The 27772-nt window shown below is 54.6% G+C and overlaps 1 protein-coding gene across 1 annotated transcript in view; it reads right to left on the reverse strand.

Moving 5' to 3' along the window:
• Window positions 1-2372: 2372 nt before the first annotated feature.
• Phf2 (PHD finger protein 2) overlaps window positions 2373-27772 on the reverse strand; it is a 72224-nt gene continuing 46824 nt past the window's right edge. Inside the window, exons 5-22 of the mRNA XM_040755944.1 lie at window positions 26544-26685; window positions 23909-24095; window positions 22112-22274; window positions 21071-21158; window positions 20586-20692; window positions 20119-20210; window positions 18953-19042; window positions 18283-18642; window positions 17248-17367; window positions 16739-16854; window positions 14730-14908; window positions 14568-14638; window positions 13815-13975; window positions 8546-8817; window positions 6921-7016; window positions 6329-6438; window positions 5324-5777; window positions 2373-4300 (exon numbers count right to left, since the gene is read on the reverse strand). Coding sequence (XP_040611878.1) covers window positions 4212-4300; window positions 5324-5777; window positions 6329-6438; window positions 6921-7016; window positions 8546-8817; window positions 13815-13975; window positions 14568-14638; window positions 14730-14908; window positions 16739-16854; window positions 17248-17367; window positions 18283-18642; window positions 18953-19042; window positions 20119-20210; window positions 20586-20692; window positions 21071-21158; window positions 22112-22274; window positions 23909-24095; window positions 26544-26685 — 2897 coding nt within the window. The 3' untranslated portion in view covers window positions 2373-4211. The remainder of the gene's footprint in view (window positions 4301-5323; window positions 5778-6328; window positions 6439-6920; window positions 7017-8545; window positions 8818-13814; window positions 13976-14567; window positions 14639-14729; window positions 14909-16738; window positions 16855-17247; window positions 17368-18282; window positions 18643-18952; window positions 19043-20118; window positions 20211-20585; window positions 20693-21070; window positions 21159-22111; window positions 22275-23908; window positions 24096-26543; window positions 26686-27772) is intronic.

Consider the following 27772-nt stretch of genomic DNA (forward strand, 5'->3'; position numbering starts at 1 on the left):
ATGCCATGGACTCTTAGTCCTGCCCTGCCTTAGTGTCCCCATCTGCAAGGTGGAACCCTCATTTAGGGCGGAGTGGATGCAGACCCAGATCAGTCTGGGGACAGAAAAGGTCCCAGAGGGGAGGGACTGGTGGATAGTGGTGACTGAGACCTTTGCAAGGGCCCAGGCCTCAGGGAAACCTTGAGAGCTGCCTTCCTGGCCGCCATTTGCAGGAGACTATCCCTCAAAATCCCAAGAGCCATGGAACTGATTAGGCTTCACTTAAAGTCTGCTCTAGGGGCTGTGAAACACTGTGCCTCAGTTTCCCACCAGCAAAGCACTTTTTCAAGAACTTTTTCAGAGAGTGGTTGTCATGTGTGTAATATCGTGTGTGTAAGAGATGATATTGACACTTGTGCTTAAGGTAGTTACTGACTGAATTGATGTGATTTTTCCTGTCTCCTTCTCAGCACGTGCTTATAACTTTGTTTTATGCCCTAGGGGAGAAGTAACCACTGGTCACTGGCCTGTTCCCGGCCCTGCCCTGCCCCCTGGTGTTCACTCTGAACATTGCCCCCATGGGCTCCCAATTAGACCCATTTCTGTCAACAGCAGGTTTGGGACTGCCTTTGGGACCAGGTGGACAAAGGTTCCAGGTATCTAAATAAGCAGGACACACAGGGATAGACCGAGTGACTGTCTTGCTGATCTCCCTGCCATGCACAGAGAGGATGAGGACTTTCCAGGGACAGGGGTGGGAGAGCCCCTTTGCTTTTGGCTCACCTATGCTCCTTCTGCTTATGTGGGCCAATTCCAAGACCCTCAGCAGGGGCTCTGTGGGGCCTGCTTAGAGGTAGCCATGGTCCCTCATTTTGTTTTGGTCCATGGTTCTGTCTGAACAGCCTGAGGTCTGGCTGACCGGGAAAGTGTCATCTCCAATTGGGCCTCACTGGGACTCTTCCTGGAAGCTCACGAAAGTCAGGAGCTGTGCCTAGTGGGTCCTTCCATGCTCTTTGCCCACATACATACAGGTTGCCTGGCACACAGCAAAAGCTCTCCACACGGCACAGGCTGGCTGGATTGGAGCCAGGCCCTGAGAGCTGCTGGGTAGCCTTGGGAAGCTCGGGCCCAGGATCCTCAGCTCCCAGACAGGCCTCACAGCCACCTTGGAAAGGGGATGGATGGGTCCGCCCTGTTGCAGGAATCCTGGGCTCCAAGCCTGCCAACTTGAGGGTGGTGTGAGGTCCCGATGTTGGCCTTGGGGTACAGCTGCATGGAGGTACACAGGGCTGGGTGCTGACTCCTATCTTCAGGGATGCGGTGGGAGCAACCCAGAGAAATCTCTGGGTCAGGTGGGGGGGGCGTCACCAGATCACTCCGTGACTCATTAGGGTTGAGGGCATGAGAGGGTATATACACCCAGGTGCCTGAAGGCGGTGGCTCAGCATGGGCCCAAGGCGCCACCTAGTGGCAACACTGGGACCCACCCCCATGGAAAAGGTTGTGTGTGTCCCCCCCCCCCCCCCGGACTCAGTCACAGCTCCAGTTGGAGCCTCTCTTCTGAGAATCCAGCAGGCATCAGAAAACACAAGGCTTAAAGGGGCTCAAGCCAAGGTCACGTGCTGTGTTACAGGTCAAAAGGCAGGAGGAATCCCAGCTACCAGTCGGTCCATCTCCATTCCCTGGCACGTGTTGGCAGAGAGGGCTCACACTAGCTCCTTGCACTGGCTGACCTTGGCTACACGCTGGCCTCTTAGTTCCTTCTCTAAACAATGGAAACCCATCCATGTCCAGCTCTGGTCTCCATCGCTGGGTGACGCCCAGGTGTGTGTGGGGCTGGGAGGGCACAGGGGCCTGCTCAGCAGGGTGCGGCAGTGGCTGGGTCACTTCCTGCCAGCACAGAGCTGCTTTCTCACACACCTGCTCTTGTGGCTGCTCGCCTGTCGCCATCGGCCTCCTCCCCAAAGGGAACTGAGCCCTGCTGAACCACGCCACCCCCACAATGGACGTCCGCGACGACGTCTTAGGGAATGGCCTGGGAAGGGCGGCTGCCGTTGGCTTGCTGCAGATAACATCAATAAGGGATGCCCCTGGCCAGAGCCCACTGGAGTCACGTGAGCCTCGCAGAGTGGAGCACAGGGAGGGTTGGAGGTCTCCTCACCGCGCCCTGACTGGGTCACAGGGCTAGTCTCAGGCTCCCTGGGGACCCTGAGAACGCTTCTGAACGCACATTCCTGCTTGACATTTGGAGGCATGGTGGCTTCGGAGCGCAGTCTGAGGCTGTCCCTGGGGAGTGTGGCACCCACAGCCCAGGCAGGGGAGCTGGTCCCATCTTCACGTGCCCCATAGGGTGACAGAAGGGTGGGCAGGAGGCAAGTACGACAAAGACATGCTTCTGTACAAAACCTGAAATATTTTTACTTTTTTAAAACTTTGGTCTAAGCTGCCTTAGACCTCATGGACTCGATACAAGAGTAATATGAACTGGGAAATAGAACACTTTAATAGCCACGATAAACTTTGTTAGAAATGTACATGTCGCCAAAATAATAATAAAATTAAAAAGGAGAGAGAACAGCTTGATGCCCGGGTTAAGATTATAGAAATGTTCACAAGGATGGGGTCAAGGAAACTTTAAAAACACCAGTTCTGAGTAAGCCTGGGGCCCGCAAGATGCCCCTCTCCCAGCCCCGGGCCCTGGGGACGGTGTCCCTCCAAACAGGTCAAGTGGGAGTGGATAAGGCCTCCGCCAAGCTGCATCTCCTCATGGACAACACATCCAGGTAACGGGTGTAGAAACAAACCTCATAAGAAATGTACAAATATAAAAAGCTACAAACATTAATAAATTACAGCATCACGAAACACAAATACTTCACAAGGTGCTAGTAAAATAAGTGCATCCCCGACCCCTCGTCATACAAGAAGGAGAGCGAGGAGCTGGTGTGAGACTGGAGATGCGGCCTCGGGCGTGTGGGAAGGGGATCTGTACTATCCGCTCTGAAAGACAGAGTGTAAGGCTGCGCAGGCGCCGTTGTTTTTCAGGCAATACCTTAGTTCCTAAGAGGAAAATAAGAAGAGTAACAAAAGGAAAGGAGGGAAAGAAAAGGGGGTGGGGCCAGAACCCGACTGTCCATCAGAGCCAGGGGGAGGGGGGAGCAAAAACTCGTATAAAGGTTAATGAAGGACTCTATAGAAAGAAATTCCTAGAGATACTTTCGCTCTTATAAAAAAAGTCATTTAAAAAGCTATTTACACGCTACATTCTATGAAAAATATGCTTCCGGAAATACATCTAAAATGAAAATACAGGATTGCCTGAGAAACAAACCCAGCCCCTCAGTGTCGATGGGTAGACACGCCACCTGGGAAGACCCATGCTCATGATGCCACCCCGGGGCTCAGACAAGCGCTGCCATGCTGGCTCCAGCCCTGTGGCCCTGCCCACCTGTCTGCCCACTCAGGGCAGGGTGCCTTGGCCTAGAAGTGCTGTTCCAGAGTGGGGCCCCTCCACGTGGCTTAGCCTGGGTCCCCCGGACCCTAAGACGTGGCTGAGCTGTCACCCTTCCTCTGTGACCCCACAGTGGTTCCTCCACCCACTAACACGCCAACCTAACTGTGGGTCCTGACAACCCCGTAAGTCCCCAGGCATTTGGGGTGTGACACCCACTATCTAGCCTGCTACCTGCCAGTCAGGGAGCTGGGGCGACCTCTCCTCACTGGCCAAGTGCTGTAAAGACTCACTCAGGAAGAGGAGGGAGGGGACATCCGATACCCCACAGATCCTCTCTTTCTGTGTCCTTTGCCTTGTTTTACGCCTTTGGAGGCTGCCAGCCTGGGGCCAGCTCGGACTCGGGCTGGTGAGCGTGGCTCACCACACACCTTCCTTGAAGGCCTCATGCTCCCAGGCAGAGCTGTAGAGGTCACCAGGCTCTGGTGGGGTGCCTGGAGGCTGTCCTGAAACTGGAATGGTACTCAAGTTGGCAGGGCCCCTTTCAGGAACTGGTCACTCTAAGCAACTTGAGAAAGAATGTCCGTGTTCACAACAAGGGACGGCCATGCTCCGCTCGCTCCACCTGCTCAAGGGACAGATGCTTGTGTTGGGGAGAGGTGGCTGGGAGGAGGCAAGGCCCTCCCTGGGCCGGGCGGCATAGCCACCCTCCTGGGAGGGGCTGATGTAGCGGGGCTCCGGGGGTCCTGAGCAGAGCAGAAGGATCCTGGCTTCCCAAGCCTTAGAGGAGCAGTTTCCCATTCCGATGGATCTTCAAGATCTTTCCAAGCCTTTGCTTGGCGGTGGCCATGCCCTTTTTTGTACGTTTTCCTGCAGAGGTGAGGAGAGATTTAAAAAAAATCAAGAGTGATAGCTAGAAAAGAAGGGGACCCCACAGGCCCCCTAAGCCCCACCCATCTCTATAAAATCAGCCAGCTAGGCTAGAAAAGAATGGGACCCCACAGGCCCCCTAAGCCCCACCCATCTCTATAAAAATCAGCCAGCTAGGCTAGAAAAGAAGGGGACCCCACAGGCCCCCTAAGCCCCACCCATCTCTATAAAATCAGCCAGCTAGGCTGGAAAAGAATGGGACTCCACAGGCCCCCTAAGCCCCACCCATCTCTATAAAATCAGCCAGCTAGGCTGGAAAAGAATGGGACCCCACAGGCCCCCTAAGCCCCACCCATCTCTATAAAATCAGCCAGCTAGGCTGGAAAAGAATGGGACCCCACAGGCCCCCTAAGCCCCACCCATCTCTATAAAATCAGCCAGCTAGGCTGGGCCCTGGGCTCAGAAGTCCTTCGTGGAGCCAAAGCGCTTGGAGGTACAGAGACCATTGTGGACTTGGTTCAGGATGGTATGGCTAGGATGTGAGGCCACCCTGGGCCCCACGCCCTGGTAACAGGGCCATCTCAAATGCCACCAGTAAGTAACACTGTCACCAAACTCTGGCCATTAGGCCCAGGCTGGAATGAAAGAGGCTACAACAGGGGTACCACAAGGCCTGGCTGGTATGACACTAACCCACAGAGGGGCTCAACCCCCAAGCCTGGCTCACATCACACCCGAGCTTCACCTGTGGCAAATGGCTGACCATATGCCTATCAAGAGTCCTGAGCTGAGGACTAGTTCTGAAGTTTGCAATCACTGAACCCTGCTCAGGCCGCGTCTCCTGACTGTAGCCTATTTCTTTCACATGACTGAGTAGGCCAGCAGCAACCGCTGTGTGAAGGGCGGGGGCCATACAGAAGTATGGACACAACTGTCTCAGATGCCCAGCCCCTGCCTTCCCGAGGCCAGAATTCCCTTGCAGTGTGCTTCCTAAGGGCAGGGGCAGACAGGACAAAGGGGTACCTTTGGCAGCAGTGTTGTTGGGGGATGATGCAGAAGGCCGCCTCTGTGTGAGAAAGACTCCAGGGGCCATGGGCTGGGAGGCACGGCCAGCCTGGGCCCCTGCGAACGTGCCGGCTGCTGTATATTCATGGTCAGCCAGGCTACTGCTGTGGGACTCGGGCGGGGGCTCGGGTGAGCTGCCCTCCTGTGAGGCCTGGCTGCTGGCTGTGCTGGTGGAGGCCGGGGTGGTGGAGGCCGGGGTGGTGGAGGCCGGGGTGGTGGAGGCCGGGGTGGTGGAGGCCGGGGTGGTGGAGGCCGGAGTGGTGGAGGCCGGAGTGGTGGAGGCCGGGGTGGTGGAGGCCGGGGTGGTACCCGTGGAGGTGGACGCGGAGGTGGAGGGGGAGATGGAGGGGGAGGCAGTGGTAGGAGTCGGCTTCCTTTTGGTGTTCTTCTTCTTCCTGTTTTTCTGCTCCTCCTAGGAACAAAGTGTGGGAGTGTGCTGCCCGCTGGCTGCCTCAGGTAACCACAGTGGGGCGCAGCCAGCTCAGCCTCCACCCAGAAGCAGGCTTAAGGGGCTCCGACCTCCACCAGGTAGGGAGCACCGAGGAGAGCGGCTGGGGGGCCTCTCCCACCAAGCCCAAGGCAGAAAGTCTGGCCCAGGGGAGCCCACTGTGAGTACTACCAAGAGACGGCCAATCAGATGAGAGGAGCAGGTGGAGACAGGCCCCAGCTCCTGCCTGTGGGCACCGCTTAAAAGTACCGGGACCCTTGGGAATGGAAGGGGTCCCCAGAGGCATTTAGTGAGGGCGTCCTGGGCACCAGAGAGCAACCATATTTTAGTGAGAGGTGCCTGTCTGGAGTAAGGGGCTGTGTTCCAGGCTCCCCGGTACCTGCTCAGAATCTGGAACCACTCTCCTGCCTGCCAGTCCCCAGCCCTGGCAGTCTCCACACAGGGGCAGAGGCTGGAGACCAGCTTAACTTCACACAATAGAGACTTACTCTTGGAAGAGCCCTCACTCTCCTCACCTGCTGGGACAGCTTGGCTGCAGCAGCTGCCAGCCCAGTCTCAATGGAGGCCACTCTGGTCCCCTCACGCACAGGCCTGTCCTGTCTTGGCACCGATGGGCCGACCCTGGCTGTGGATGACAAGGGGGAAGGCCAACCAATTAGGCTCTGGAAGTGGTGGCCTGTCAGCCCCCGACCGTCTTTGATTCTGAAGGACCACAAGCATCTTAACTTGCTGCATGGGAAGCTATGTCACATCCTCTCCCCCCCGGGATGGTGTCATGCTGAGGTATCTATGAGCCAGTGTAGGAGGCCCAGCACACCCGGCAGGGGAAGCCAGGTAGATGGGTGACCTTAAAAGGTGAACATGCCTGATCCCACCCGCCACCCCAGCAGTTGTCTGGTGCCCCTTCTAGATGTTCTAACCGAGGGTGCTGGAGAGGAGGGGCCCAAGTAGGGAGGTTCGAGAGTAAGGTCTAGGCTCAGAGGTTCCAACACACAAAGCAGAGGCCCAGTCGGGGCCCAATGGGGAACTGACCAATCTCCCCTGGGCACGCCTAGAGCCATGCCTATGCCCTCGGTGGCCACGTGTCAGCCCCCAGCCCAGCTCTACCTGTGGGGCTGTAGGGGGCATCATCCGAGCCCTTCCTCTTCTTGGACCGGGACTTGAAGACAGGGTTATCTTCGTCAGACTCCAGTGAGGGGTAAACTAAAGGAGGCAAGAGGAGAGCAGGCCCCTGAGTGCTTGGGTGCAGCCAGGGCTGGGAAGGGGCTGGTGCCACAGAGGCCCAGGGCCCTTCCCGAGCGGTGGCTCCAGATCTGCCCTTAGATTCTCAGACTGGCTGTGTAACTGGAGCTTCCACAGCAAGGGCACCTACGCCTTGCAGGAGCACGTGTGTACAGGCTGCCAGCCACACCCACCCTAGGCTGGCCTGGTGCCCGAAAGCCCTCAGTCACTTGGGAGCGCTCTTCACAGCTGCTTCAGGAGCCGGAGACATGCGGTCCTTCTGGAGGCTGCTACAGTGGGGAGTGAGAAACTGAGGCAACTAGGCTAATCCCACCATGGCCGATGCCCCAAGGCCCTCCTAGCAGACTGGGAGAAGGAACCCGCCTAGTAGTTTACACGGCCATTGGGGAGCTTCCCTGGCTCAGGGGCACCCTGACCAATGAGGACAATTGAGACACCTTCAATACTGGTGATTCTGTAGGTGGCAGTAGGGCCCAGCACTCCACACCCCCAAAGGGAGTAGAGGCAGGAGTTGACTTTGCCGCTGGTCCGTCTATCAGAGTAGAGCGCACACACACCACGGGGCCTGGGTCTGCAGCAGCTGCAGGGCAGAGCCCTATCTCAGGAGCTCTCACAGGGGCCTAGATCAGTCAACCCCAGCCTCTGGCCACCAGGAAGGCACTGGACTAAACCCACGTCAGCCCTGGGGATGAGGAGGCCGGAGCAGCAACCCTGCTGCAATGTTCCCTGGGGTGAAGAAATCAGGTGCCTAAGTCAGGCAGATTCTACCTGGTGGCTGTGCCCATGGCAGGAGGCCAGAGACTTGTGGGTTTCTGACCCTCTCAAATGGCTGCAGGGTCATCCTTGGGCCTCGGTATTTCTGGCAGGGCCCTCTCAGAAACACAGCAAAGGGACGAGGGAACAGGCCCCAAGAGGAGCCTGTACCCACATGTCCACAGCAGCCAAAAGAAGAGGCCGAGGGCCCAGGGATGAGTGTATGCATGGACTTGTAGTACACTTCCTACACAGAGGAAAGAACATTACACAGTCTGCAAAAGGAAGGAATTCTGGCACATGCCACAGTATGCATGGACCCACAAAGTGTCATGTTACACGATCCATTTATAGATGATGTGTCTAAAACAGATCCGCAGAGCCCTGAAGAACATGACAAGTGGCCAGGGCTGGGGGAGGGGTGAACAGGGAAGTCATTCTGAAATGGACCATGGCTGTAATTACCCAGGCCACCAAAGGGTCATGCTTTGTTTTGTTTGAGACAGGGTCTTACTGTGTAGCCTTGGCTAGCTTGGAATTCACTACATAGACCAGGCTGGCCCAGAGCACAGAGCTCTGCCTTGTCTGTGTCTCCAGGGTTCTGGAACTAAAGGCATGCACCACCACAGCCCAGCCCATTTTTTTACAGTCTGGGCTTTGTATCATGGGCCTCCTTGACCTGCTCCTAGACAGTGCTGCCGCCTACTGGCAGCATCCCTGCCCTGCAGCACACCCACCATAGTCTGAGTCCTTGAAGCAGGCGTCCAGGTGGTCCTGCTCCTCGTAGTCCTCCAGGTCCACACTGTTCTTGGCAGTCCTCTTCAGCAGGCGCTTGCCCGTGCCTTTGCTGCCACCACCATTCTTCCGGGCGCCATGGGCTGCCAGGGAACCACCCTTGGCCTGGCCGGTGCCCCATGTGGTCTGCAGGCAGGAGTCAGAGGCCTGTAGGTTGGCCATGGACAGCATTCCCTGAATGGCTTCCTGTGTACTGGGGGAGGCAGGGGGCTGGCTGGGGACACAGAGAGACAACAGGCACTCAGCCATGGCCCTTGGCCCACAGCCCAGGACATCTGGATCACAGACTAGAGCCTGTAGCCCACCATTCACAATTTGTAGTTCAAGGTGCTGTAACTGTAGCCCAGAGCCCAGGGTTGCACACACACCTGGTGTGACAACCAGCAGATGACACACTAACATGCATGGGCTGGTGACTTAGCCATGGGAAAGGCTTGGCCAGCCCCTCTGTCCACTCAGCCACACTGCGGGGAGAGAAAGAGGCCTTGGGATGGAGATGGGACGCAGGCAAATGCGCAGGAGGTGGACGCATGAGCCCTTACATCGCCATACACTGGCTCTCAGAGCCTGAGTTGGCCAGAGGCTCAGCTCTCCGACTCCTACACCCTGCCAGCTCTCTGCCCTTTCGTGGCTGACCCTGACCTCAGTCCCAGCCAGGGACATTCCTTCTCCTCACTCCTACACTGACATGGACAAGTTCTCATTTCTCTCCCACAACACTCTGTCCCACGGTGATCCATGCCCAAGTACGAATCCACACCCTCACCGACACCTATGCCCTCACCCACACCGGCACCCACACCCCTATATACCTGCACCCCACCCTCATCTATACCTACACACTCATTTACATCTGAACGACACCTCCATCAACACCTGCACACTGCCCTCATCTACACTTGTACTCAGCCCTGCACCCTCACCATGTACACCTGTATGCACGCCCATATCTACATCTGTGACAATACACTTCTCCGTTAGGCACAGCCACGCCTCAGCTCAGCCAGGATTCTCTCTGTGTCCCTCCATGAAGACTTGCAAGCTTTCTCTTGAACCCAGTCTTCCTCTCTTCTAGCCTGCAGGACTGCCCCCGGGGTTCCATCTTCATCCTGCCGACTCCTTGTTTCCTTCTCTACTGGGCTGCACTGGTGCCCTGCCTTCCAAAAAGAGCATCCCAACCTAGGTTCAGGGCACAGTGCTCATCGTTATCCCATAGACCTGAGGGCTGGCTGCTGCCAGACTGCAAAGACTCTTGGGGCTAGGTTGGGGCAGTTCCTGGGTGGTCTCCACAGGCTCAGTAAGACCTTCCACAGGATCTAGCTCCTGCTTCCTCAGTGCCCTGTGCTGGCACAGCCTGCTCACCCCCTCCAGCCTAGACTTCCCTCCTGTCTAAGCTACAGCCACCTATGTAGTAAGAGGCTTTTTCTCTTTTTGGGGGGCCCTCCACCCAGCTGCCAAATGAATCACACATGGAGGCTCATTCTTAGTTATGAATGCCCGGCCTTAGCTTGGCTTGTTTCTTGCCAGCTTTCCTTAACTTAGATTATTCCGTCTACCTTTTGCCTCTAGGTTTTTCCTGTTCTCTTATTCCAAGGACTGCTGTGTGGCTGGGTGGCTGATCCCTGACGTCCTCTCCTGTTCTCCTGCTGCTGCTTCTTTCTTGTTCCTCCTGCTATTTCTCCTCTCTGCCGGCCAGCCCTGTCTATCTTTGCTCCTGCCTTGCTATCAGCTGTTCAGCCCTTCATTAGGTAGACCACCAGGTGTTTTAGACAGGCACAGTAGCACAGCTTCACAGAGTTAAACAAATGCAGCATAAACAAAAGTCCCATGCCTGAAAATAATGCCCCCCCACACACCTGGATAGCTTTAAAATTGCCCACACCTACTCCCTGCCAGGAGAGTCCAGGTCAGGGTCTCACACAAAGTCCAAATGTCCACATGATGGCCAGGCAAAGAGCCACACTTCCCATGGCTCCATGATGACCTGGCCCAGTGGGAGTTTCCTCTGGGGATTTTCTGGTACTTAGTCTAGCTCAGCAGCCCTGTAGCTGAGCCCCGCATAGAAAGAATGGCTTACTCCAGCTGGTGAAGAAAGACTGTACCAGCACCAGGGGTACCGGCTACATCAGCCACCTACGCAGTCCAGCATGGTCCACACTAGAGGCACGTAAGATCCCACTGTCCCCACCCTGCACTTTTTGGTCCCTTTTCTCCTGAGACTCTTGCATCAAAGTCCGTGTGCCTCCAGTTTCTCCCTTGCATATCTGGGAACCACGTCCAAGTTTTTGGAGCACCTTTAGAAAGAGTTTTGCAGGAGCAGCACCCCAGCCTCTGAGAAGACGGTGTGCTAGGGGATGATCGCACGGCAAGTCCAGGGCCCGAGTGGTGATGAGTGACAATGAGAGCGCACAGCAGTGTGCAGCCAGGGGCCCCTCCATGCTTCCTTCCACTTGCTCAAGATGACGCACATGTGAGGCAGAGGTGGGCAGACCACCCAGGCAGAAGCTCTAGCAGGGACCTAGAAAAGCCACTGCTCAGAAGCACAAGGATTCTAGAGACAAAGGCTCTAAAGGGGGGGATCAGAGAGATGGAACAGTCCCACTGGGGCTGGACAGGCAAGATTGGACAAAAGCTATCTCCTAGGCTAATGCCCCGAGGACCGAGGGACATTTCCTGAGCCCGAGGAGGAGAGGGAAGCCACTGTCCCCACAACCCTCTACAAAAGCTGCCTCCTAGACTGAAGTCATGATGGAAGACCAAGTCGCATAGACCTGAGTTCTGCAGAAAGCAATGCTGGAGCCACCCCGTAAAGCCTGCCCTGCCCTGTGCAGATGCCTGGGCTGTTTCGTAGGCCAGAAGCTGCCCTGGAACTGTGCAGCCGTGCCTGTCTCATGGACTTCTCTGAGCAGCACAACAGATAGATCACCTTATACTCTCTGGGCGCCAAACCCTAAACGCAAGTCACAGGGAAATACCAAGACATCTACCGTGAGTGTCCTAAATACTGATGGCAGGACCCCACTGAGAGCCCACTTAGACATGCGCTGCCAACCCTTGCCATCTGGGTGACTCCAGACCCAGCTGGCCTGTCTATCTGCAAGGTTGCTGGAGAATCAATGATCAGAGTTTAACCAGTCAGCATGGAAAATAATACTTTAATCCCCCAATTACCATGCCCAAATCCCCTCCTTTGCCCATAGCGGTAAACACCAAGCAAACCATCCACAAGAAATTAACATATTTTCTTCAGCTTTTTTTTTCTCTCCAAACAGTCAGTACTTAAAACAGAGCAAATGGACCATCAAAAACTGACCTATGCTCCAAATGGGAGACTTTGGGAGAGGAACTGCCCGCGGCAGGCTGAGCGGGCTGGCTGGCCTCTGAGGCTCCGGCAGGCACAGCAGGCACGTGTGCGAGGACACATGGGTGTCTGCGGAGCACTCTCCCCAGACTTGGGGCACAGGGCCATGGCAGCTCTGGTTTCTCATTAGCAGACATCCCCCTCCTGGCCTCATAGATAAGGGCTCACAGGGCCCCATCTGTGTTCCATCTCCATGCCACCCAGAGTTCCCTCTCCACAGCACCCATATCGAGGTACCTGATGACTAAGAGCAAGGCCCTGTCTACCCTCATCCTGGGCGGTGCTGGGTTCATCCCCATGTTCCAGTTTCCTAAGCCTTTCCATTGAGGGTATGGGGTGAGGGGAGCCTCTCTAACCTCGAGAGCAATCATTGAAGTGTTAGCGAGCACATACTTCCTCCCACCATAGACTATGTGAAATCCTGCACAGGGCCTCAGTCTGGAATGTGGAGGGGCTGTCACCTCCAACAGGGAAGAGGCCACACCCGGGCTTCACCAATGAGGGCCAGCAGGCCTCTCGCTGCATCATGCCAGGCTGAGCCAGGATCCTGAGCCCAAAGCCATGCATACCGCTCCCTTCACGCTTCTCTCCCACTAGGAAAGAGCCTGAGGCTGGCTGGCTGTGAATATGATATTGCATTCAAAACAGCAATCTATGAAATAAAATATGGCCAACTCATTTAGCAACAGCTTGTTTCAATCAAGCCCTTAATTCACCTTACCGGGATCGTCGTGCCATCTACAAGGAGGCCTGACCCAGTCCTCCTCTTGACAGAGCAGCCTTAGAGCCAGTGTGAGCCGTTGCCCAAAGCAGTCATCTAAAAATTACTCAGGCACCCAAGAGGGCCTATGGGACTCGCCTTCCTGAATATGAGGGACCATGAGGGACTGGCACGCACCAGTAGACATAGCCCAGCACCCAACAACTCTTTAGCAACCCCAAGTTGGGCTCCTGAGTCAGGTCAATCCAGTGTTGTGGAATTAAGATGTGTTACATTTGTTTGTGCTGTGGAGCATTTGTTTAATGATGTAAAGATGTGTTGCAGTTTTTTTCTGTTGCATTTGTTTAACTCTGTATAGCCTCCCTAAAACACCCGATTGGTCTAATAAAGAGCTAAATGGCCAATAGCTGGGGAGGAAAGAGAAATAGATGGGACTACCAGGCAGAGAATAAATAGGAGGAGAAATCTAGGGTAAAAAACAGAAGAGAGGAATGAGAGGAGAAGGAGGGAAGATTCCACGGGTCAGCCACCCACCCAGCCACACATCCAGCCATGGAGTAACACGGAAGAAAAGATATGTAGAATAAAGAAAGGTAAAAAAGTCCAGAGGCAAAATGTAGTTAAAGAGAAATGGGATAATTTAAGTTAGAAAGCTTGGCTAAACCCAAGCCAAGATAAGGCCAGGCCTTCATAACTAAGAACAAGTCTCCATGTATTGGTTTGGGAGCTGGATGGCAGGCCTCCAAAGAGTAAAAACACCAAGTACAATGCAGAGCCTGGGCCTGCCTCTGCCGCCTCCAAGCTGTGGGACCATGAGAAGGCTAGTTCCTTGAACCCAGTTTCCTCAACTATATACAGTTGGAGTCCAAAGCTGCCATGAGACTAGGGGGTTGGAAGGAACTGCTGTTCCGTGTGTTAGGGAGAGCAGGCTGTGCTCCCTCAGTCACCTGTCAGTGTCACACCTGGGAATGCCACTAAAGTTTCAATGGGAAATAAACAACCATCAAGTGCTTAAAACCCAAATCAACAACGTGTGAATTGAGTGAAATGAAGCCTAGCCTGGCTGCTCCACAAGCCCAGCTCTCTACAACCAGCTCTCTGAGCGCTAGAGGATGCAGCCAGGGCCCACCTGTTGGGGTTGTACTCGAGGGCCCCGACCTCCTCGCTGGCCTGCAGCAGGTCCAGGATGCCTGCCGCAGAGCTCCCGCTCTCCTTCTTGACTTTGGCGTTGCGGCCTGGCTTGGTGTCCGTGTCGATGTGCAAAGAGCCCTCCTCAGAGGAGTCGTCACTCTGCGGAGCCAGGGACAGAGCAGCAGTCAGGGCAGGGCACTGGGGGTTGGGGTTTTAAGGAGCTCTGTTCTAACCATAGTCTCGGGCTCATGCAACGGCTGAGACCCCCATGAGTCAGGCGTGGGTGCCAAGTCTCTCCTAGGGTTAAAGTTGTCTTCACACCCTATACTGCTTTTCCAGAGGAAGCCCCAGAATTCCATCAGGACACAGTGACTAAAACCCTCTGGCCTGGATAAGCTTACTCCAGCATGTGGTCCATGTTCTTTCTGGGCTCCCCCAAGAAACATGGGGCCTCAGCAATAACCCTTTTCCCCTAGAAAGCCAGCCTTGGAGTTCATCAGAGTGTAAGAGCCCTGTTGGCGAGGAACCACTCCCTGTCACCCCTTTTCCTGGGGACACGCTTTGCTGCATTTCTCTCCCAGGAAGCAGGCCCAAGGGGGCAGCTAGCCCTGGTGCCAAGGACTGAGCAAGACCTTGTCCTTCCTGTGCCAACCCCAGAGCTGAGCCCAGTCCATGGACAGGGTGAGGGTGACGCCCTTGCACATCAAGCAGGGCGTGCTGCAGAGGCTGAGGGCGCGGCTGCGTGGCTCACCTTGTATACCGCAGAGTCCAGCTTTGGCTTTGCGGCGGGCATGAGGAGCGCCTCCTTCTTGTCCAACAAGACTGAAAGCACAGCAGACAGGAGTCAAGTGGAGGCCTCCAGGGAGTTAGCCAAGACCACCTGGAACCTCCTGCCCAGGCCCAGCACACTCACAGGACAAGTCCCTTTTGGGGGCACTCTTCTTCCTCCGGATGGGAAACTCATCTATCTTCAGCTCCCCATCATCCGATACATACTCATATTCGTCACGCACGGGCTTGGCCTTGTCCTCCTTGAAGCTATGCAGGGTCCCAAACACACCAGGGCTGCTCGGGGGCCTGAGGGCCTTGGAGCTAGAGTAGAAGGGATAGGTCAGTGGGTGACCCCAGGGCCCTGAGGCCAGCAGGCACCAGAACCTTACAGGGGCCTGAAAGAAAGCATCCACTTGGAAGGCAAGCAACTGGTCGGGGAATATGCAACCCTTAGTTTCCACTGTGGGAAGTCTACTCATGGGCGGGGACATGGCCCAATCCTACAGCCTCCTCCTCCTCACCATGTCACCTGGTATGAGACCCAGGATACACAGTCAAGTGCTGCAGAGAAAGACTAAGCAACTGAAGAACCCTCCTTGCCAGAGTTTAAACCACATCCAGCCCCTGTGTCTTGTTCTACATACTTATGTTTGAAAAAACAAAACAGCTCTACAGGGCTGAGCCACAGCACACCTCCACTGGGTTATGAAATATTGTGTATCTCTCTTCCTGCTATGGCAAGGCAGGGTGCTGTGTTTTCCCCATGAGTAGATCAGGCTTGGACCTCTCTGGGCCTTCAGGACAGACTTTCTCAGTAGGAAGGACAGCAAGCTAAACAGAATGCTGACCACGCTGACAGCACACCAGGCCACAGGAGCCTCCAGTATCTTCATGGAAGGCTCTCGTTCCGCTGTCTTAAAACACAGACCACCACACCTGTGCGCATGTGTATACATATGGCTCTAGAGGCTCGTCTATCGTATTTACATATCCTAAACTACATGGCCCTGCCATAGAACTGATGTCACTGGAAAGCTTCTCTGGGACCCACGAGTGACACCTCTAATGAAATGACAGAAGCAGACTCATCAAATCAAGCCTGTGTGGGTTTCAGTCCACGTAGCTGTGAGCACTTCCACTTGGCCCCAGCCCTGTTTCTCCATCACCCACAGGCTCTTCCCTCCCTCTCAGAAGAGGAAGCAGAGGCTGCTATTCCTGCAGGCCATGAGGATCCTCAGCAGGATACGCTTGCCACCCTACACTGTGTGGGGATTATGGATGCCACACAGGTGCCTGTGAGGTCTCTCTTCCTGCCCACAACTGAAACCGAGGCCTCAGTGGCCATGCTGAGGCTCACCCGGCTCCGAAGCTGGTGCCTTCCCGAGACACATCTCCCGAGACCCTCAGCACCCAGATCCACACATCCCTCCCGGGGCTCCATCACAGCCATAGGCTTGAGTGGAGTCATGCATTCACTGTTTGTGCTGTCCTTCCCTACTGGCCACTGGGCCAGAGACCTGCGCCCCAATCCCTACTCATAGCAGCCAGGGCCCTGCTGCCTCGTGGCCCTCACGACAGCTGTGTTCTCTGTGTACCCTGCAGATTGTTCGGGAAGCAGAAGCAAAGGTGCTCCTTGCAATAGAGTGCAGTGAGGGAGGTCAGACAGCCACTCTAGAATGTCAACCAACGTGTGTGTGTGTGTGTGTGTGTGTGTGTGTGTGTGTGTGTGTATGTGTGTGTGTGTGTGAGATGTGAAAGGTGTATGTAGTATGAGGCATGTATGGTGTATAGAATGTGCGATGTCTGTGGGATGACTGTATTACTTACATATGTATGGAATGGATATGCAATGAGGGTATATAAATGTCTGTACATGTATGTGTGTGGGGGGATGCATGTCTGGAAAGGATAGCATTGGTGCATGTGGTATCATATATACATGTGAGTGCATGGTATGAAAGTACAGTTTGGAGTGTCCACTGGAGTGTGCATGTGACAGATGAGTCTATTGGAGGTGATGTGGGTGCCTACGTGGCACAGGATGATGCACAGTATCTGTTATGTGTGGAATGGAGTGTGTGCAGTGTGGCGACATGCATGTAACGCAGGACATCTGTGCATTCACCCTACCCTACCCAGGCTCTCACATACCCCAGAAGTTTTCTGTTGGAGAAAGAAAAGGAGAACTTGTCCTTGTTCCCAGCCAGGGGTGACTTCTCCAACCTCTGCTCCTCCTCCATTTTCAGTAAAGAGTCAGGTTTGCTGTTCTGAAAGCAAGAGCAAGGTTGTCCCTGAGTTCACTGGGGTGAGGGTTAGGATCCCAATCCATGTTAGTAGGTATAACTAGGGACCAGAACATGCCCAAGAAAGCTGTTCATAAATGCGAAGGCTGGCCTAGCTAGCCATCAGCATGCAGGACCCACCCTGGGATGCTGCCCAGCTTCAGGGAATGGAAACAGACCAGAAATGGGACCATGAAGAAGGTGAAAGATAGTGGAGGACAACATGGAGAAGATGACATATTCGGTATTATACCCACACTGTCTACAGAGGGTGGTTCATAGGAGGTCAGCGCACTCTAGACTCACAGACTTTCCTCAAGCCCCACCTCCTGGGGACAGGCAGACACACCCTACCACAGGTCTGCACCCCACCCTCACCTTGTACTTCCACTTGGCCTCTGATTTACTCTTAGTTTGCTCTCGGATTTCCAGCCTTTCCACGTCATTCTGTGCGTGGACTGTGTCCTTGTTGGGAACACTCAGGACACTCTTTGGGGTCTGCAAACAGAGCAGTGATGACCCAAAGACAGAGACAATAAATAGGCTTGGGTTAAGATGGCACAGAAGCACGGTGGCCCACTCCTGCTGGTCCACACATAGCACGTCCATCCGTCCGTCCGTCCATCCATCCATTCCTTCATCTGTTCATTTAGCCTTTCACTTCTCTCCAGCAATCCACCTACCTATCCGCCCCTCAACCATCTGTTCACCCATTTACCCACCTATCCATCTGTCCATCCATCCACTGCCCATCAGTTGACCCACCCATACATCCATCCTTCTCTCCCTCCTTCCCTCCCTCCTTGCCCTAGAAGAGCAGCACCAATGGAATATTACATGCCCCCAAGATGTAGGAGAGCCATGTACGCGTCCTGGAAGGATCTCACAGCCAGTCTATAATCTCATGGGTTCAATAAGACCCTTTAGTGTCCACATGGGCTCAGGCCCTCATAATAATCCCTTCTCCCACTGTCCTCTTTGAACAGATGCCTTATATATCTGCAGGGCCTTAGGCAGGGACTGGTTCTATTACTTGAAAAACCTAAGCAGGGTGGTGTCTGCCTGAAGTCCACCCTGTATCAATCCTGCGGGCCTCCTGGGTGCCCCCCCTGCCACAGTACAAACGTGCTGTGCTCTCTCCATTGGGCCCCCACTGCTCTGCAGGATGGACCTGGGGTTTTGGCTGGATGCGCAGGCCCAGTGGCACAGACAGGGACATGCTTTGGGCAGATTTATCTATAGGCAGACCCTGGATCCTGCACTCTCTGGATACTGTACCGGACAGATGGTCTCCCCTCCCCACCCAGTAACAAAGGAGAGCAAAGACATGTCAACCCTAGCTGTTCCCTCTGGTCTGGCCCGGCAGGGGCTGCAGTGCCTGAGCCTGTGATGGGGAGGAGCTCAAGGACCCACCTTTCCTTTCTTGGGTGGCTCCATCTTGGTCAGCGCCTCCTTTGTGTGGGCCTCGAGCAGGTCCAGGTTGGGGATGGTGGGCGAGGCCGACTCCCTGTTCTTCTTCCCTTTCTTCTTGCTTCCATCCTTGAGCTTCAGGGTTTTGGGGGGCTTGGGGGGTTTGGGGGGCTTGGGGATTTTGGATGGCTTGGGCATCTTCACAGTCTTAGGAGTCTTTTTTTTGGACACTTTCTCCAGGAGGGATCGAGGTGGGGTAGCCTCAATAGGAGATGGTGGTTCCTCCTTCTCCCGGTCCCCGTCACAGACCTCATCTGAGGAGGCGACAGCATTTACTTCAGGTCGGACAGTTTTGGAGGCGTTCTGGTGTGGGAAAAGGAGAGGATCATTTGTGTTTCCTCTAGACCATGCCAGGTCTCAGGGGGACTCATAGCCATGTGTGTGCCCAGAAAGGCGCACACAGCCCCACACCATGTGACACATTTATATCTGCTCTGCATTGTCAGAAGAACTGGGACTCAAAGACTGGACTCGGGATTCTCCACCCTTCTCTCCCTTCATCTCTTCTCCCCACGCACTGTCCATACCCTGGGCACAACGCTAATGCAGAGGAATTTCCATGGCAGGCTCTGGGCCCTCGTCCCTGGGGTCTGTCACCCTGGCATGACCTTACCTCGCTGAGCCTGATCTCTTTGGCTAGGTCCTTGATGAGCTGTGAGGGCCTGAAGTGCTCCGGGAGCTCGTCCTCGTGCTCTGCCAAAGCCTGTGGAACAGTGGGGTCAGTGCCAACTTGGCCACTTTGGCGCCTCAGCCATCCCCTGTCCACCAGGCAGGGCCAGGGCCATCCCGTGGGGTGCGAGGCCGCCATGGAGCAAGGCCTGCTGCCCGAGATGCTGGGGCCCTGCCCAGTAAGGCAGCAGCTCTCTGTGAGCCACTTCTGTGGTGGGAAAATGCATCAGGCCTGGGCCTTGCCTGACGCCACCATCAGCTAGCTGGCAGGCAGCAGAGTGGATGTGGTACAGTCTCTTCATGGTCATGCAGTTAGGGTGAGGTGGGCGGGACCCCTGGACTGTCCCAGCTCTGAGTCTCAAGAAGATGGTAGCTGTAGGATGACCCCAGAAAACACTGGCAACCCGCCCACCAGGCCCACACATGGAGGGAAACAGGCCATGGGCATGGTTCCCTACCTGGCCTCTGTCTCAGTGCCCTCTGAGATACCCCCCCAACTTTTCTCTCTGACCTAGAAAGAGGGACTCCTTGTTCTTCAAGTAGCAGGTGGGCAGGAGCTCTGAATAGCCAGAGTCCCCAGTAGAAGACAATATCACAGACCATTTCCCCTTCTATAGCTACAACCCAGGCAAGAGAGAAATGGAGAGCTGGCGTCCTTGTGGCCTTTGACCGAGGGACTGGAGGAAACCAGTGCACAGGATCACAGGAGAGGACGAGGAGGGATAGGGATCCCCAGGTTACAAAGCAAGTTAGCTAGGAGGCTACATTCACGCCCGGCTGTGTGGCTGCTGAGGGGCAGGAGCCACGAGTGCATCCCTAGTACTTCCTGTTCCAATCCAGATGTGTGGTCAAAGCACCAGCTGCTTCCTGGGGCCCTCCCTGCCCTTTCCAGGGTAACGGAAAGTTGTCCTTGCCCAAACTCCTGAGGGAATCTAGCCCTGGGACCAATGACCCCAGGCTGGCCCAGACAACCTACACCTGTCCAACACACCCCTCAAGGAATAGTGGTTAGTGTTAGCAGGCCAGCTTAGGCCAGCCTGGGGAGACAGTGCCACTACTTGTTCCCTAGGACACACCCTTGTATCTCCCCCGCCCATTCCCTGTTCCTACCTGCTTCTTCGTCCATGACCTAAAAGCACCATTGAGAATTTTAGCTCCTTGAACTAAGTGTGGGGGTAGCTGTTTCCCAGACTTGTGAGAACCTGGGAAGGACACAATAGGTTAGTGTGGTGACTGCTCAGCCTGTCCCAGCAAGAGGCCCCTGCCCCAGGCCACTCGTCCAACTGCCAACGGTTCTCCTTGGAATCTGGGGTGCCTGCCCACCTGGCACTGCCCCGCAGGGCAATGATTTACCTTCCATCTCCTCCCATCTCACACGAAGCCTACCCAAGAGGGCCATGGGCAGGCCGCGTCTCTTTCCCCTCTCTGCCCTGTCTTGTGGGTAGGAGCTTACACCAAACCCCCAGACACCCTCTTATCTTATGTCCTAAAGGGTCATGACCCAGCCTCACAAAGGGCCAAGATGTCCCTAAGGCCAGGGCTGCAGGCTCAATTACCCACGCTGGAGTGACAGGTACCTTTGAATGCTTCCAATAGGTGCTTCCCCATGTACCAGCAGGCAGTTTCAAAGTTGGGAAACTGAGTCAGGCTGCCTAGTTTTAACCTTCTTTCCACCTCATATGCCCTGGAGACCACAGAAAAGAACTAATGAGTGCAGGGAGCATCAAGCAGGCCACGCCACAGGGAGAAGCCAGGGTACTGAGTCACCTCAGGCTCCCCCACTGGGGCCAAAGTGACCCAAAGTGACGGCCACCGTGGGTGGGAGCAGTGGGCTGTGGTTACTAGAGAGGCTGGCCATACTCCAAGAAAGATGTCAGCAGCCTTCACGATGCCAAACCACCACTAGGCTTGCCCTTGCCCAGACCAATGAACCCATTCCTCCTTCCCCTTAGCACAGAGATGTCAGCATAGCAACCCTCGGGCTGGGCCCAGCCAGGAGCATGGCATGGTACCCATTGGGTCACCTGGTCCAATGGTTGACAGCATGGCAGGAGCTCCCTACCTCATCTGCATCTCCACACTGAGGCTGTGGAGGAAATGTCCAGAGAAGGCCAGGCAGTCCACGGGGGTGAGTGTGGCGTATATCCAGCCTGGGAGAGACATGAGAGCTGTGGCTATGACCATCTTCCCCTCCCCCACTCACCATGAACTCCAGCTCCCACCATCCATCCCAGGCCTTGCCTCATTGTTCCTCCCTGCTCGAGCCAGGTAGGAACCTCTGAGGAAGATGGAGGAGGGAGTGTGTCTGAGGTAACACGGGTTGTTGAACACCCTGGTACCAGACAGACAGAAGCTGAGGCCTAGGAGCCAAGGAGACATGGTCAGGACAGCCCTGGGCAGCCCTGCTGTCAGGAGAGGAAGCCCACACAGGGGTGAGAAGAGACAGAGCTGGAGCTGTCACTCTCCCTGGAGGCTGAGATTTGTCTCCAGGTCATTCCAGGAGATGGGGCTGGGGCCAGAATCTAGAGAACTATTAATGGCTACCAAAGTAAGTGTGAGGGTGCCTTTGGGGAAGCGGAGGCCATGGAGCCAGAGCCAGAGGCTGAGTTCAGTCAGGTTCTGGGGCCCCCTTTGGGTCCTGATGTTAAGCAAAACCATAAACATAATCACCAGGAACCCTGCAACTGGATCAGCTCCTGGATGGTACAGTGGGCCTGTGCTCTGCTCTCAAAAAGTGGTCAAGCTACTCTGGAGAGAAGGAGTCTTTCCAATCGGACATTTTCAGTTCTGGGATTCACCCTCCCAGGAGGACTTGGCAACCTCAGCTGCTCAGGGCATACTTTATTACTCTAGTTTAAGCATTCCTTAGGACAAACACCTGCCCTCCTCCTCCAGAGCTACTGACTGAGCTAGGTCTCTCATGCCAAGGCCACATAGCTCTGAGGTAACCTGGTGCTGACTGGGGCAGGTCCAGCATACAGGCCTCCTGCTGTGAAAGGCCAGGGAAGGGGGCAGCCAGGGACAGGAAGACCCTCCAGTCATGCAGCATGAGGAATGAGGCAGTGAACATGATGGCCAGTCTCCCCGGGCCCTGGACACTCACCTGAGGGGATGAAGAGGGTCTGCCCCTGCTTGACAGTGCACCTGTAGCACTTATCCACCTGGTCAGCAAAGAACATCTCGCTGTGGTTGGAGGCTGACCGCCAGCGCTCATACAAGGAGATGTTGGCTGAGGCTGGCCGAATGAGATAGAAGATCTTCTCTCCCTGCCAAAAAGAGCCCACTGGCAGAGTTGCAACACCAGGGATGTGGGGCAGAGCCCAGCTGGTGCTGGGCAGCTGAGGTGGAAGGTAATCGTCTAGTACTGAGGATGCTGGGGTGGGGCAGAGCCCACTGGGTTCTGAGGATGCTGGGGTGGGGCAGAGCCCACTGGGTACTGAGGATGCTGGGTGGGGCAGAGCCCACTGGGTCCTGAGGATGCTGGGTGGGGCAGAGCCCACTGGGTCCTGAGGATGCTGGGTGGGGCAGAGCCCACTGGGTCCTGAGGATGCTGGGGTGGGGCAGAGCCCACTGGGTCCTGAGGATGCTGGGGTGGGGCAGAGCCCACTGGGTCCTGAGGATGCTGGGTGGGGCAGAGCCCACTGGGTCCTGAGGATGCTGGGATGGGGCAGAGCCCACTGGGTACTAAGGATGCTGGGTGGGGCAGAGCCCACTGGGTACTGAGGATGCTGGGTGGGGCAGAGCCCACTGGGTCCTGAGGATGCTGGGATGGGGCAGAGCCCACTGGGTCCTGAGGATGCTGGGTGGGGCAGAGCCCATTGGGTTTCTGGGGATTCTGGTTGGGGCAGGCACCATGGGGTGCTGGGGAGCACTAGGATAGATGGAGAGCCCACAGGGTTCCAGTAACGTTATGGATAGGGATTAGAGTCTGCCCAGTGCTAGAGACTCTTTGCCAGGGCATACAGCCCATTAGCATCTGGGGTACAGAGGCAGACAGCAGAGTCAAGCAGGTGCTGGGGACAATGGGCCTGGAGTGGAGCCCTTTACAACCCGCAGGGATCAGGTGACAGGTCCTGACTTGAAAAGCATTCTCTCAGGCTCACCACTCCCACCTGCAATGCTGCTTTGCATTTTGGAAGTTTCCCTGTTAGGAAGGTTCTAGGTGTGTGAGTCTAATAGTCAGGAGCAGTACACACACGATTCCATGGCACTACATATCCCAAGTGTGCTCAGGGGTAATAAAATCACACACTGCCACCCAGCAAGTCCTTGCTGTTCTCAAGAGCTTCTGGGTTTCTGGACTGGATTAAATGTTAGTTATCATTTCCCCGTGTGGTCCAGGCCAGGCTCTGCACCCAGAGCAGAAAGAGCCCCATACTCATGTTCTGGGAACAGATGTCATGATGGCATCCTCAGAGTCTCATAGGGCCAGGATGGGTATGTGAATCCACCACCCCAGTTCAAGCATAGCTGGCCTGGAGAAGTAGTTGGCTGCCAGTGAAGCCAGAGCTCAGGGTTTCTATTGTTCTATACATCTTGTTCTCTTAATTTCCCCTTTGCCCCAGTGATAAGCCCCACAACCCTCCTGACAGGCTCAGGTACCCGCCATCTTGTCTGCTGATGTCACTGGGACACCAGATGACACAGAGGCCTCCCCCAGTTGTTAATGGGCCCTAAGGACATTAGAAAGGGGAAATACACACATGTGCCCAGTCCCAGACGCTCCTCTAGCCATACACATCTTGTTGACTTCCTGCCCCCAGAACTGGCCATCCCAGGATCCCCCTACGCAGGAAGTGGGTGACTTCCTGGTCACAGATAGGGCTTGGAGGGGACTGTAATCCCAAGAACAGAGAATAGGGAGTCAAGGGTGAGGTATGTCTTGAGGGGTGTGGCTCACCTTGAGGACATGGTACCAGGCCGAGGCACCCCCAGAGTCTATGTGGAAGTCAGTGTAGCTGTCCTTCACACAGATCAGGCAGTACTTGGTCACCTTGGGCTTGGCCAGCAATGCATCATCAGGCCAGTAGTTTTCCACCCAGGACAGTTTCTTCACAATGTCAGGTGGCTCTACAAAGCTGGACATTCTGGGGCCATGAAAGGAAGAGTGGTCAGGGGGATGGAGCCCAGAGCGTCCACTGTTAATGCATCCTAAGGTAGGAACAGTACAAAGCCCCTTCCACAAGCTCCCTCATAAGTCCGCAGGCCCTGTGCAGTCATCTAACTGTATAGAGAGTAAACCAAGGGCTCCGGGGGTAGAAGGAGCCCAGCCACTGCAGGGGGCTGCAGCTGCCACAGAGGACTGTCTCCGCCCCAGGAAGAGGGATGAGCCTTTAAAGTGACCCACTGGGGTTGGTGCCACAAGACTCTCAGAAGAAATGCTTCTCACACATGACACAGAGCCTCCTGTACCATTTGAAGATAGGCCACCTCTCTCCAGGGCAAACACAGGCAGTCCATATACTCCCTGTCACATTTAGCTGCTGTCAAATCAGCCACTTCCAAAGAAGGTGGGAAAAGGCAGAGGTGTTTTGTTTTTGTTTTTCACCTTGACATAAGCCAGAGTCATCTGGAAAGAGTGAACCTCTGTTGATAAAACGCCTCCATCAGACTTGCCTGTAGGAGAGCCTGTAGGGCATTTTCTTTACTAATGACCAATACGGGAGGTCCAGGCCACTGTGGGTGGTGGTCCTGGGATGTATAAGGCAAGCCATGAGGAGCAAGGCAGTAAGCAGCACTCCTCCATGGCTTCTGCTGCAGTTCCTGCCTCAGGCTCCCTCCCTGATGGACTAAAGCTACAAAATGAAATAAACCCTTTCCTCCCCAGCTTGCTTTGGTCATGGCGTTTTACCTCAGCAACAGAAATTAATCTAATATATCTGGGGTTTAGCGACATGTCAGTGACAGAGAACCCAATATGAGTGTTCTTTGCGCCTCAGGCCAGACAGGGTCTCTCATGCCTTTACACCTAGCCCACAAGTCTCTACCTTGCCTCTGCTGAAGACCATATATACCCTGGCCAGGCTGCCTGCAGTAGGCTCGTATAACCTGATCCTCTGTATCCATTTTACATATGAGCTAGCCTTTCCCATTCCTAGGTAGGGCTCCAGCACCCCTGACTCGACCCTAGTCCCCAACCTCCTTTCACACCCTGACATGGCCCATGCAAATGCGTTGGGGACTACCTCCCTGTGGGACAGGCACCGTCTATTTCCAACTCTGCTGACCCCACAGCCAGTGTGCATGATGCACACCTGTCCTGTCCACCCTGCTCAGTGACCCTTGGGGAACTCGTGTCTCCTTCTGTAAACAACCAATACAAACCCTGATAGGTTTTTAATGTATTTGGAGGAAGCCTAGGACCCACAAAGGCAGCGGCCCCCAGGCTCCTCTCCCTGTCTGTGCTTCCTGATCTTCACGAGTGCAACTTCCAGGCTTGCTGTGTCTCTCCTGTCAGTACATGGGATCTCTCCATCTCCATGAAAACACTACCAAGAATCACAGCCTGGTCCTGTTGCTTCAGCCTTATGACAGGGCAGAGTCTGTGCATAACTGACCCACAGACACCCCATCCCATAGGGATCACACTAATAACACCTAGGACCTGCTGGGACATTTGTGAGTGGCCTCATAAGTCAAGGAGTCACAAAGCAGCCGCAGAGTAGGAGAGCAAGCATAGGCACACCAGGGTGTCGGTACATGTGGCGGGGAGTACGCGATGGAATCGGTGTCAGTGGGTGTCACAGTCAGGAGGGGGCTGGGTATTCACACAACCACTGTGCTGTGGGTATCCTGACCATGTCAGTGCTGTGTCTCGGAGTGTTCCTGAGTGTGAATGTCTAAGCACGTCTGTCTTGAGTGTGTCTACATCTTGTTCCATGAGTATGGGTGTGTCAGTGTGCTGACTCAGTGTGCCATGAGAGTATGTCATTGTGCTGTGTCTTAGTGTGCCCCTAGGTATGCATGAGAGTATTTGAGTATGAATGGGTGTGTGCATTGTTTGTCTGTCATGAGTGTATATCAATGTGCTAAGCTTCTCTGTTTGTGTGTTATACTTCTGAGAGTTTGTGTGTGTCACAAGTATGTGTCAGTGTGTCATCTCAGCATGTCATTAGCATGTATGAGGAGCACATGTCTCTGGATGGGACTCGTTCAGTGGCTTTCTCTGGGAGTGGAGTGGTTTCCTTTTCACTCCTATTTCATCTGAATTATTTCAGTGTGTTTTTAAGAGAAAGGAAAACCAAGGCCTCATGGTGATTTCTGGGCAGCTCACAGGACAGCAACAGGCCACACAGAGTAGGACACCAAGTCATGCCCTGCAGCCTCCTCCCAGGGCAGAGCCCCAAGCAAGGTCCCCACACCAGGCTAGAACCCCAAACCAGGCTTCACAACCCCAGAACCCCATGCGGGACTCAGAGCCAGCTCTTGCAGCCCTCACAGCAGGATGGTTCAACACCACCATCCTGAGTTCTAAAGACTAGTGACACTGACCCCGAGCCAGAACCACCAAGGCCCAACCCAGAGTAGTCTGTCACCTGGTGTCTGAGAACTCGAGGTTGGTCACATTGAGGACACGCTTGCGGTTGGTGCTATAGTAATAGTCCACAAATTCTTTCAACTTCATTTTGCAGTCTTTCTGCTTGGTGACATCTGTCACATCCACGCTTCTCTCTGGCCCTGGGGAGGAAGTGGGAGGACATGAGCTTACCAGGAGCGTGCCATGGCCTCCCTGGAGGACATGATAGGGTAGAGACTTACATGTCCTCAGTTGCCCTTGTACACTGTCCTATGGGCAGTGCCCCCATACAACAGATAAGGGCTGACCTTATCTCCTTTACCTATAACTGCTGTGGATTCACAGAGTAACCGATGCTCCTTTCCTGGGCCCAGTAACACTGTGAGGTACTAAATCGCAACTCAGCTAGAAAGGCCACGTCAGCAAATAAATACACATATGCATGATCAACTTGAGCTTCAGATAACAGCAGACATCTTGGCATAACTACTTTCAAAATAATACTAAAGTTAAAAGCCAGGAGCCCCACATTTCAAGGGTATTTGCTTGGTGTGGGTATACAAAGGCTTGGTCCCGCTTGTGCTGCTGTTTGGAGGTGGTGGAACATTTAGGGAGTGGGGAGGATGCTAGGTCACAGGGAGGTCCCTGGAGAGGACTGGAGGACCCTGGAGAGGACTGGAGGACCCTGGAGAGGACTGGAGGACCCTGGAGAGGACTGGAGGTCCCTGGAGAGGACTGGAGGACCCTGGAGAGGACTGGAGGAACTGGTTCCTTCTTCCTTTTGCTTCCTCATGGCATGTGGGTATATCATAGGTACATGATATGAGCAGTTTGTTCCATCACACACAACCTCATCAGGGGACCCACAGCTTTGGGGCTGATGATTATGGACTTGTAGCTCTAGAATCAGGAGTTCAAATAACCTTCCCCTCCTTTATAAATCATTTGTCACAAATATTTTATTGCAGTGATAGAATTCTAATCAGGAGAACTAATACAGACACCAACTTGATGTTCTGATTAATTGATGACTAAAGGGGAGAACACTTATCTTGTCCTTCCTACAGCTGACGAGGATAAGCTGAGGCTCTTCATATAACTAAGGATAGAAAACTCTGTACAGAAAGGTCTTGACCAAGAGAAGAAGAAACAATACAGAATGGACAGGCAAACATGCCCTTTTGTCGGGGTCCTACAGTGGCTGCTCTAACACAAGGTAGACGCTTCTGAAACATCTGTGGACAAAAC

The sequence above is a fragment of the Mesocricetus auratus genome, unplaced genomic scaffold, assembly GCF_017639785.1.
Source record: "Mesocricetus auratus isolate SY011 unplaced genomic scaffold, BCM_Maur_2.0 Super-Scaffold_100013, whole genome shotgun sequence".
NCBI lineage: Eukaryota > Metazoa > Chordata > Mammalia > Rodentia > Cricetidae > Mesocricetus > Mesocricetus auratus.